Consider the following 12620-nt stretch of genomic DNA (forward strand, 5'->3'; position numbering starts at 1 on the left):
AATGGCACCCTGAAACATTGTTACGTGCAATGGCCTTTATTCCTTAATCTTATTCCTTATTTTTCTCATTGTGAGTCAAAGCACATTAGAGTCCTATATTAGTAGAGAGACGCAAACTTGTTCCTCCTTCTGATTGGTCGGTTATAGACTAATAGACAGCAGGGAGTACGATCATAAGATGGCGGCGGCGGCAAAGTGGGGGTAAAGTTTGCGTTTCTCTACTAATATAGGACTCTAGTCGTAGTAGATTAAGGGTCGACAGGAGTAACACTACCGACCTCTGTCGGGTTGCTTAGCTGCGAGTCCGTATTTTATTTATTATAAATTTTTTAAGAGTCAAAATGGAAAATCTTCCAGGTCTGAAAAGCTGCTTTGAAACGGTTTTTCCCAAATTTTAGCCAAATTAATTAACGAATCTCATTAAACTTATGCTCGTTTTAATCAGTAAGATCAGCCGCAACCCGCTACTTCCATTTTGGCTCTTAAAAAATTTATAATAAATAAAATACGGATCGCAGCTAAGCAACCCGACAGAGGTCGGTAGTGTTACTCCTGTCGACCCTTAATATCGTACGGGTATACGAGCACAAGATGGCGACGGCAGCAAAGTGGGGGTAAAGTTTGCGTCTCTCTACTAATATAGGACTTTAAAGCACATAACATGGCGTAGCGATATACGACGGTCGTAGTCCTCGACCTGACAAATCAGGATACGCCAAAGCTTGTGCGTTTAGGCTGATGGCAGAGAAGGAGACGTGAGCGCTTACGTCTGTCGTAGACGTAGACGTGAACTAAAGCAGAGAAAAACGTAGAGTCGTACTTCGTAGTACGTATAAGTCGTGTGGTCGTGACTGCGAAAGAATTGCGTTTTGATAAGAGTACATAATATTAATATGTAAGTATATAATATACATATAATTTATAAATAAATATACTAAAATAAAATATAAATTATTTGTTACTTTAAAAATCAAGAGACACGGTAGTGTCTCGCGCCAAGTACACGCGGAGCGAGACCGACCGTGACTCTTTTACGCGACGCGACGGGTTGCGAGTACCCGAGATGTTGAGATCTCGATAACGAGTGAACGGATCAAGTTCTAAGTAGGCTTGATCGATAGCTTGGGGTCCAAATAGGGGGGGGTTTCTCTTATAATATTCCGCTACGTGCCCTACGAGCGGAGATATTGCGACGCAAAGTCCAAAATGTGAAAAATTTTTTTTAAGATACTTCTCCTAACGCCGATCATAACATACATGTAACAAACAGATAACAGAGAAATGTCGCTTTCACTTTTTCGACACTGGCGGCTAGTGGCGTTAGTATCGCCAGTTTCGATGTATACGTGTGTGTGTATATATATGTGTGTATGCGCGCAGTGCAGATGTACTGCGCGCAGTGTAGATAGTGCGGATTCAGCGCGCTGTCACGTCACAGTCAGTTCACTTAACCTATATCGATCGAGAGATACGGTAGTGTCGGAGCGAGACCGACAACCGACCGTGTGACTCTTTATTACGCGACGCGACGATTAATTCAAGGTAATTGTTTTATATATGTAATTATTTATTATAATAAATGTCCTACTTTAATATCTATTATTATTCTATATTTTACTAACTACGTTTATGCGATACCTATAAACGCCGTTGAAGAAAAGATAAAATTTTATTCTTATTTCTGCTGTTTCTTTTATTGACCGCTATCGAGGAGAGAGGCTTGACACCATTACTGAACAACCTAAGGACACTCGGTGGCTGGCCCGTTCTGGACGGCGAGAGATGGAACGATGGTGACTTCGCGTGGAAAGATTTTAAATATACCTGGACATATTTTGTGCTCTATGGAGCCTTTATAAAGCAGTGGATTGATTTCTACACAGTTTCCAGAGCCAAATTAATGCAGGATTCAAATAGTTTTTACATAAATTTGATTGGTTGAAAAGCGTCATAACGTTTTATTTTTTGCTTAAACTGAAATTGAATAAGAGGACATAAGGGGACAACCAACTCTTGACCTCTTAAATTTTGCTATATGTTACAGTACACCCCATTCACTAATATAAGATACATACAGTAATTCTGCCCAATGCGCAATAGTTTATTAATGTTTAAAATTTGTCGTGCGCGTAATTGTTTTAAAATTCTGCAAAATAAAGTTTTATTTATCGCATCATCTTGATAGCCGTTGCACAAAGCTAGGCGATAGCGATAGCGATGGCAATAAGTCTGTTCGTTTTCGCTGCACGTCTTGAACTGGTACAATATAAGTTAAAATAAAAGAAAATATATTTGTTTCAATCTTACTCATTGCATTAGTTCAGAAGTGCAGCAAAAACGAACAGGCCTAATAGCATTAAAATATAATCTAAATATATATGGCAGACTTGAGACATTAATTTTTAATAAAATTAACTGGAAATGCGTGTCTCAGCAAAAATCTGAATGCTGATTGGTTGGCTACAAGGCAATTGATACAGAATTTCAACTCATCGGAAATTTTGTCACTATCGCTATCGCTGTTGCTATCGATTAGAGAATTCTGCATCCAGCTTGACGTTATATGACGTTATATATTCGTAGCTATGCTATTATCTGGAAGGTGTTGGAATGTTACCGAAGCATACCATTAGAGAAACGCAAGAGTTTAAGTTTGACTGATCAAGATTCAACGGAAAAGCAAATACACATAATGGCAGTTCAAGTAAGTTAAATTCTTAACAGTTTTTTCTCAAGAAGTCCACTTCAGATGAATCTATTTCTATTGTATCAGAATTCAAGACAGTACTCTGTTTATATGTAATATATAAAACATTTTAAAAATTAGTCTTATATAAACATTAATGTGCATAAAGAGGGATAAAATTATAAATACAAGTTTTTCCTTAAATTTAACGGCATTCATATTAGATCGTGTAAGACTTAAGCAAGAAAGCAGCTTACTAATAATTCTTGTTTAAGTTAAATCCGCAGACTTCTATGTTTTCATTATATTTGACTTTATACGATATCGTTGTATTTTTATATAGACAACGGTTAAATCAATTTATATCTCACAGTAAAGATAACTGTCATACGAGTTAGCGTTCTGGGGTAATATGTAGAAGTCTGTGATTAAATCCGATTTCAAATGGCTCTTACCTGATCGTATAAGCGTATATTACTTGTTAGGATATTTGTTTGAAATTTAATCTATTTTATTATAAAAAGCATAGAGACTTTTTCAGGACATTTTGATGTTGATAATTTTCATTGTTTATAAGTAAATTAATTATTTCCAGATGTGGAGATCTAGAAATGATTCTTATTGCCCGCAGGAGGATTGGATCGCAATTCCTCCGATTTCTTGGACCCAACGCACTCATGGATCGACCCGAGTTCACAACACCGAGGACACTCAATTAAAGGTACACGATACATACACACATAATTATATATATATATATATTTTATATATAACATCAAAATGCATTAGGTATACCTAATAAATAAAAGTTTTTCCTTAAATAACGGGAATTATAGATCATGTAATTTTCATTTCTACCAATACAGATTAACTTTAATCTTGATTTAACTGACTTTTTAATTTTAAAATTAATTCTTAAAACTAGAAAGGATTAAAAGTAAGTTAAAAGTAAGTTAAAGTTAATCCGCGTTGGTAGAAATGGATGTAAGACTTATGCCCATTTCCACCAACGTCGTTTAACTTTAACCTTAGTTCAATTCACTCTTTGTCTCTTTCTATAACAGTCTCCCTTAGAAAGAGACAAAGAGTGAATTGAACTAAGGTTAAAGTTAAACGACGTTGGTGGAAATGGGCATTAGAGGCAAGAAAGTAGTTTAATAATTATTCTTGAAATTTGGCCTAAAATGGCTATTTATTCAACTCTTTGAGTTGTAATTGTCTGACAAAATGTTACTTTTATTTAAAGAAAGATATATTAAATATAAGGTTGTCCCAAAAATCTCTACATATTTTAAATTAAATCCGATTTCAAGTGGCTCTTATATATATATACATACATGATGTATACGTTATTATTGCACCATGTTAGGATATTTGTTTGAATATTAATCTATTTTATTATAAAAGGATAGAGATTTTCAGGACATTTTCACGTTGATCATTTTTATCATTTATCAGTAAGTTATTTACTTCCAGATGGGGAAATCTAAAGAAGGAGATGGCAATAAGAATATCCTGAAAAAAGAGCAGACAATATTTTCATCATTTTTACCTTCGTATATCAAGAGCTATTTAGAAACACTGATTAAGTCGACTATAGTTGATCATACATGGAGAATTGTTCAATTACATAAATTTATGTTTCTTTCTAATATAAGTATGCTCAAGTCTCCACCATTCCCAGATACAGGGGAATACGTCATTCAAATGAATGTTTCACGTCAACCTGATACCAAATATGTATTAAAATTTTATATACTTACTAGTAAAAAATTTAGCGGTTCATGTACCACTACTATAACGTTACCGTTTCAAGATGTCACGTCATTAAAATTCGTTTCAGGGCATATATCGAATATGACATTGTTAAATAAAATCTCGACATTTATTTATTCACCAGATACTGTTGAAGTACGTTGTGAGTTCGAAATTTTTCATGATCGTCCGCGGGTAAGAGTGTATGCGCAACGAACAAACGAGCAACGAATTCTTTAAATTTTAACAGCAAATGCAAATTTTTGTCGAAGGTCAGGGAACATTGTGGAACTTTTCGGAATGGATTCCGAATCAAATTTATTTTGTTGATTGAAAATTTTTTCATCTTCGTTGTTCGTTTGTTTGGTGTGTATGTATGTACCACCCCGAAAAAAGGCATGACAATTAATAATACTGTCTGCAATAAAACACAATCGAATAATCTGCGTCTACTCTAGTAAATATACAGAATACTGAAGTGTGACGTTCCCACTTCGATAAAAACTACCTATCAGGATGGGTTCTCTCTGAACAAACGTTAAGAGAAAAAGAAGAAACGTCGCTCCTGTGCAGAATGTACTAAGTGTTAGGATCGAAGATATCTTTATTCTGTTTTACATCCTCGTGATCATAATCGAAATAGAAGATGGATTCATGCGTCGATTTGAAACGGAATTTCTTTTTTTCGCAATACAGAAAGAGAGAACCAAGTATTGCCGTTTCGTGATAAAACTTACGATGCTGCATTACGTGCTGACTATGATTCATATTTTAACTTAGGTGTATCTAATCTGTGACTCCCCGACAGTTCGACTTCGAGCGCGTATATCACCACTAGTTTCTCCGTCTTTGACCGTATTTATTGGAGCTTATCTAAGCCATTACGTAGCAAGACTATTTGCCGTCCTTCCTACAATTTCGCAAAAGTTACAAACGCGGCAATGTTGCAACACGAAGTGGTGATAAACGAGCTATAAAATTAATTGCGAGTGAATCACGGCTTAGACAGTTCTATTCTAATCCCGAAAAACCGAAAACGAGGATAGGTAATCCAGCATGAAGAGGCTAGCCTAATCGAAAATACTGTAACAGGTATTGCTATCATATAAAAGTAAAATTATGTAATTGCGTACCTTTATTTTACAAGTTAATTAGTAAAACAGAGAAATATCCCCAATTCCGGATTCCGTGCGAAAGTCGAATGGCGAATTTATTGGCAATCACGTAGACTGACCGTCTCGTAATACTCCGTAGTAGATCAATTTCGTGTAAAAAGAATTATTTGGGACACCCTCAAGCCGTTTATGTTTATATCTGTCTCCTTCGCACAATTTGCGTTATAAAATCTTTTAAAATTATACAAAAAAGAAAGAGAAGGGACGTTGTTCGATAGTAGCTCGAATGACGAGTTCACAAATAAAGATGCAAAAAAATCTGGAACATAAAACTATTCAACGCACGAATTTAACATCATCTCTTCAACAGTTTTTTCAAAAGACGCTAGATATTTTAAAAATTTGATCTTTGACGAGGAATCTAAAGAAAAAGAAAATTTGCACAAATTAGAGACCAGCTATACAAATTTCAGTTAAATTTGATTTGATCTTTGATGATAAGTTTATCATGTGATATACAGTTATTATATAAGATAATAAACAAAGGAGTACTCTAACGGACAGTACATTAGGTAGTGCAATAAACAATACAATAAAAGTATATCTTACTGAAATATTGACGTCTTTTATTCGCGCTATTTTATTAATTACAGCTAATCTCTCACTCTCTTTCTGACGTTCTCGCACGCACCGTTCAAAAGAAGTAAATCTACGATGTACACACAATATATCAAAAGAAGTAAATTTACGACGTACAATATATATATATATATGTTTATGTTGTGTTTGTGTATATCTATGTGTTCCGCAAATCTGTGTTCCGCAAAGTTCTTTAAAAAAACGCGATAGAAAAAAAAAAGAATAAGTATTCGCATATTTCGCTTTATTTTATATTTTCCGCTTTTAATACAATTATATCCGCTCTTTTAATTTTAATACAAACCGCGATACATGAGCGCTCGGAGAGAATATCGCCGGTCTTAAAGAAAACTATAAAAATTAAATAATTATCTTTCTAAAGTAAAAATAAACATCACTCCATTTAGATTTAGAACACAGTTTCAAGACGCGAATAATTAATTGTTACAAGTTCACGGATATTGTCTAAACGTAAAAATTGAATCAGCTTAAGGCATAATTTTCAAATTAACTTGCAAAGCGTTATGTAAATGACTTTCTTTAGGAACAGCGATATAGATTCCAAGGATATTCCAAGGATGTGTAAATCCGGGAACAGTGGCTGCGGCTAAGCCGCGCGCGCGCGTGTGTATGTGTGTGTGTGTGTGTGTGTGTGTGTGTGTGTGTGTGTGTGTGTGTGTGTGTGTGTGTGTGTGTGTGTGTGTGTGTGTGTGTGTGTGTGTGTGTGTCAAACGTTTCACCTATAAACCAAAAAGTTTTATAGGTAAAACGTTTGATATATTGCGTTACCGCGGCCACGTCTACCGCGATTCGCGTTGCTGCCACGTCCGTATGATCCGCGGCCGCGGCCGGGGCCACGTCCACCGCGGTATGAGCCGCGAGCTTTCTTGCTTTTTTCCCATCTCCTTGCTGTAACAACAAGAGAAATTATTTAATGATTATAAGATTTGTTTGTTTATTTACGCAAGCGATCAAATTGCAAATATTTTTTTATACTTACGTCTATCGGATTGGGGCAAATTGGAAATAGACGAAGCCGCCGGTGTTGTGGCAACCACAGCCATAGTCGCCGGAATTGCTGCAGCCACAGCCGCAGCCGTAGCCGCCGAAGTCGTCGCCGAAGTCGTCGCCGAAGTCGTCACCGAAGTCGTCGCCGGTAATGATGATAATGATTGTAGTGGTAGTGGTGGTAGTGTTGGTTGTTGTTGTGGTGGTGGTGGTGGTGGTGGTGGTGGTAGTGATTGTTTTATATGCTGCAGCTCAAAAATTTGTATCTGTTTAGCCGCCTCCTGCAGCTCTGTGTCGGATTCGGACATAAAATCCATCACCTGTAACATAAAAAGGTTATTATTAATCATTAACATTTAGCTTTTTGACGCTCGAATCCAGCGTCGAGCGTCATCGTGAAATCGCACCTTAAAATTATGTTTCGATTATATGTGCTTTCCAGCAAGCGACACAAGTCGACACAAACGTCGTTCTATCTTTCTTTTTTTGACAATGAGTAACAAAGACAAAACGATACTTGTGTCGACTTGTGTCGCTTGCTGGAAAGCATACTATGTTATGTAAATCAAGAGACAGTAATGTTTCGCACAAAATATACGCGAAGCGAGACTGCACCATGGATGGATGGTGTGGATCTTTTACGCGACGCGATGAATTGTGAGTACCCGAGATTTTGAGATCGTAATACTTACTGTTGTGTTCATTGGTTTTGTCCCTCCAACGACGGTAGTCTTCTTCATCATATCTGTCCCTCCAGCGACGGTAGTCTTCATAGTAGCCAGATCGCCCAGGCTAGCTGGGATCCTCGTCGCGCACTAGGAGACGCGGGGACGCGTGTATGTATGTACGTATGTACGTACGTACGTACGCGCACGTGCACTCGTGTCGGGGAGAAAAGGAGGGAATCTCCCTCGTTTCTCGCGAGCCCCGATCCGTGTAATACCAAGAACGAACGACGAACTCTGCGTGTGTATGCGTGCGCGCGCGGACTCTATTTTACGCGGACTTGACTGGCGTGGCCGTTCGAGACGAATCTCCGGCCGGGGTGGATTCGCGGATGTCGTCGTCACGTCGGTTGATGAACAAATGACGGCGGCGACTGCAGCGGCTAAGTAACAATAGAGATTGTGTTCGGGGGGCGCGCTTTTAGCGCTAATAGCTTTTTCAAACGCACACAGAATGTGATTGGTTCTTATCTTTGGATCCAACCAATCATATTTCATTGTTACTTAGCTGCTTATCCACGGTTTATTATGTATTATACACAATTTTTCTTATACGATCGGTAACATTATCGACGATACGCGAAATGGAATTATCGATTGGGATTGTTCATGGTAATATCATATCATGGTTTATTTGGTTTATGGTGGTATAGATAGAATAGAGAGACTTTGTCTGATGTCAGTGAAGCGATATAAAGAAATACAATAAAAAGAAGAGAAGTCAACGTGTATAGTGATTTGGTAAAGTATATTAACAATAATTTGCAAGTAGAGTATTTGCTGTTTCTTTTATAGATTTATGTGTTTAATAGGATTTCTTGAATCGGGCACCGCCGCGTGGATTCATACACAATTCTGTGTTTGTGTGTCTTGAGGTATGTTATATTGATACATATTAAATTATTATTATATATAACAAAATGTTTACTTTTTTCACAAACATCGATTAACTTTTAACTTTAGGTTAACTCACTCTTCGTCTTTTTCTAATGGGAACGTTAGAAAGAGACAAAGAGTTAACCGATGTTTGTGAATATAATAAAAAGAAGAGAAGTAAACGTGTATAGTAATTTGGTAAGGTATATTAATATTATTTATGTGTTTAATAGAATTTCTTGAATCGGGCACCGCCGCGTGGATTCATACGCAATTCTGTGTTTGTGCGCCTTGAGGTATGTTATATACATATTAAATTATTTTATTATATACAACAAAATGTTTACTTTTTTTTCACAAACATTGGTTAATTTTTAACTTTAGATTAACTCACTTTTCATCTTTTTCTAAGGGGGACGTTAGAAAGAGACAAACAGTTAACCGATGTTTGTGAAATTGGGTCTTGGCAAAATTTATCCAAAATAAATTCAGAAAGATTATTACAAATTTTGTCTGTGAGATGTGAGTAGAAATAAAACAAAAATCTCAATTTTGATTCTATATTGAATATTTCAATGAATGCATTAAAAAATATAATATAATCTTTATAGTGCGGATAATTAATAATTTTTAGGATGTTTTATGGTGTTATATTTATTATTCTACTTGCAAATTATAATATTAATATGAATTTCTTATTACAGATGTACTTGTCTTTCGGAAGTTGTTGTACAGGATGTTCTAAGAATTAAATTTTGTGACAACAATAAATGACATTATTCCATAATGAAATTATTATATGAAGTTCAGAAGCTTATATATGTATATTTGGTATATACAGGGTGAGTTTGTTAATGCGTTACAAACTTATATCTCGGAAACAAAGCATTTTACAGAAAAGTGTTTTATTGAGGGGGACATAAGATTCTAGCTGACTTTATTTTAAATTTTGTCTTCACCTCTTTATGAAATATATTGTTAAGTAATCATTTTTTTCGACAATATACGTAGAATAAGAAATTGATTGTTGTGAAAAAAGGAGAAGAAATTATTTCAACATGTAAATGCACTCTATTTTGTAAAAAAATCCTTTGTTTCTGAGATATAAGTTTTTAACAAATTCAGCCTGTATATACCTAATATATATAAAAGCTTTTTAACTTTATATAATGGTGTATGTGTGTATGTATGTGTGCGCACGTGCGTGTGTGCGTATGCATATGTGTGCATGTATGTATATGCATAATAATTCTACATATATCGTTATTTATTATTGTCACACGAAGCTTACAATATTCTGTATAACAATTCAGTTTCTAAAAAAAACAAATACATTTGTAATAAATAACTGAGATAAAAAATTTGTCAATCCCAAGAAATATTTAGTCCGATACGTTCAACTAAACATTTTAGTTAGTTAACTAAACATTAGTTGAATTAATTAATTCTTGATTAAAAATACGAAATAAATTGCTGAAACAACTAATATTTAGTTAACTAACTAAAATGTTTAGTTGAACGTATCGAACTAAATATTTCTTGGGATTAACAATTTTTTTTCTTAGTGTATTTTTCGAGATACAAAGATTACGTCTACCACTTGTTACTTAGGTTTTTTCGAGGTGAAGAATTATTACAGAGGTACAAATATTTTATTAAAATATTTAAACCCAACAAGGGAATACAAGGTATTTAAATACAAAGTTTATATATGTATTTTAAAAGATTTAATCGCATCGCAAAGAATTATACATTACAGAGGTAACAGTACAAAATTAAAATATTTTATTAAAATACATAAATTTTTCTTGTCAAAAAACTTGGCGCTGCTAGAGAGAGAGAGAGAGAGAGAGAGAGAGAGACCTTTTACAAATGTAAACATTGCTTATGTTCTATACTTATTCTATACTTATTCTATACTGAATTCTAATCGCTTTAAAATCTAAACTTATCCTATACTTAATCATAAACCGCATTATTCACCGTCACACACACACACACACACACACACACACACACACACACACACACACACACACACACACACACACACACACACACACACACACACACACACACACACACACACACACACACACACACACACACACACACCCATATCACTCGCTCGCACATACACACCACGCTGACCTAGTTTTGAGGTCTAGCTAGCAGCGCCAAGTTTTTTGACAAGAAAAATTTATGTATTTTAATAAAATATTTTAATTTTGTACTGTTACCTCTGTAATGTATAATTCTTTGCGATGCGATTAAATCTTTTAAAATACATATATAAACTTTGTATTTAAATACCTTGTATTCCCTTGTTGGGTTTAAATATTTTAATAAAATATTTGTACCTCTGTAATAATTCTTCACCTCGAAAAAACCTAAGTAACAAGTGGTAGACGTAATCTTTGTATCTCGAAAAATACACTAAGAAAAAAAATTGTTAATCCCAAGAAATATTTAGTTCGATACGTTCAACTAAACATTTTAGTTAGTTAACTAAATATTAGTTGTTTCAGCAATTTATTTCGTATTTTTAATCAAGAATTAATTAATTCAACTAATGTTTAGTTAACTAACTAAAATGTTTAGTTGAACGTATCGGACTAAATATTTCTTGGGATTGACAAATTTTTTATCTCAGTGTATGTTCTCTCTGTAATTGGCGCTGTAATTTAAAAAGAGATATCATTTCTTTTTTGTAATTGTAATAGATCACTTGAAGCGCGACTCATTTTTGATAAGGTAACGTAATTTTGTGATATATATAACTTGGATTGAGTTTGGTAACGCAATTTCGTGATATAATAATAATTTTGTTAAGGTATATATATAATATATGTATATATTCTCTCTTTGTAATTGGTGCAGTATTAAAAGATTTCACATATTTTTTTTTTAAATAGATACCACTTGTTATTTAGTTTTTTTCGAGGTAGATATCACTTGGATTGAATAAAGTAACAATTTTGTAATTTAATAATTTTGTGAGACAATTTTTGTGAGACAATTTTGTGAGACAATTTTTGTCAGACAATTTTGTGAGACAATTTTGTGAGATATGTACTACTTGGGTTTTAATTTTTTTTTAAATAAAGATACTACCCACCCACTTTTGGATTTTTTTGAGGTACAAAGATATTACGTACCATTTGGGTTTTATTAATAATATTTTTGAATTTAAAATTAATGATACTACCATTTGGTTCTTTTTTTCGAGGTAACAACTACGCGTGTACTTGGCGCCTTTTTTTACCTTTTTGAAAAAGGTAATTTTGTACTGATTTTATTTACAAAGAACGATTTATGTGCCTTTTTCTTTACCGAATGGTCAAAATATAATGATAGTATTTGAGGTTAACCAATATTCTTTTTGTTATATGTTGTCATAAAAATATTTAAAAAGTAATATTTTTAATTATATATATTGTAGTACAAAATACAGTTATGAACTAAATATAATTTATTATAATTGTAAATTATTGTTAATAAAAGAAATAAGTAATTAATAAATTTTATACATTAATGTTTCAGAATATATATTATAATAGTTACAGTTTACAGTCTTTGTAATAAATATGGAAAATGATGATGAATTTCTAATTCTGGTAATACATTGGATAAACTTATGTCTTTTACTAATACGAAAAAAAAAGACAAATTAGATGGCTAAAAAGGCGATGGCTTGTGAGCCCTATTAATATGAGAAGAATTCAGCATGGAGATTACAATAATTTATTCCAAAAAATAAAAAATGATCCTCAGTTGTTTTAGCGTTATACCAGAATGACATTGGTACATTTTCAG

At 34.0% G+C, this 12620-nt stretch overlaps 2 protein-coding genes across 2 annotated transcripts in view; one reads left to right on the forward strand and one right to left on the reverse strand.

Annotated features, from left to right (window-relative positions):
- Window positions 1-6161: 6161 nt before the first annotated feature.
- LOC139783695 (uncharacterized) lies at window positions 6162-8702 on the reverse strand. Its single transcript, XM_071722836.1, has 3 exons — window positions 7896-8702; window positions 7196-7523; window positions 6162-7104 (listed from the first exon to the last, which is right to left on the reverse strand). Exons 1-3 carry the CDS (start codon window positions 7974-7976, stop codon window positions 6953-6955), a joined length of 561 nt encoding a protein of 186 aa, XP_071578937.1. The 5' UTR covers window positions 7977-8702; the 3' UTR covers window positions 6162-6952.
- A 3698-nt stretch (window positions 8703-12400) lies between these two features.
- Window positions 12401-12620, forward strand: part of LOC139783697 (uncharacterized) — a 1799-nt gene continuing 1579 nt past the window's right edge. Inside the window, exon 1 of the mRNA XM_071722841.1 lies at window positions 12401-12620. This exon is cut by the window's right edge and continues 86 nt beyond it. Coding sequence (XP_071578942.1) covers window positions 12600-12620 — 21 coding nt within the window. The 5' untranslated portion in view covers window positions 12401-12599.

Source organism: Temnothorax nylanderi, unplaced genomic scaffold, assembly GCF_030848795.1.
Source record: "Temnothorax nylanderi isolate EJ_2023f unplaced genomic scaffold, tnyl_v1.0 TNYL_tig0531_pilon, whole genome shotgun sequence".
Classification (NCBI taxonomy): Eukaryota; Metazoa; Arthropoda; class Insecta; order Hymenoptera; family Formicidae; genus Temnothorax; species Temnothorax nylanderi.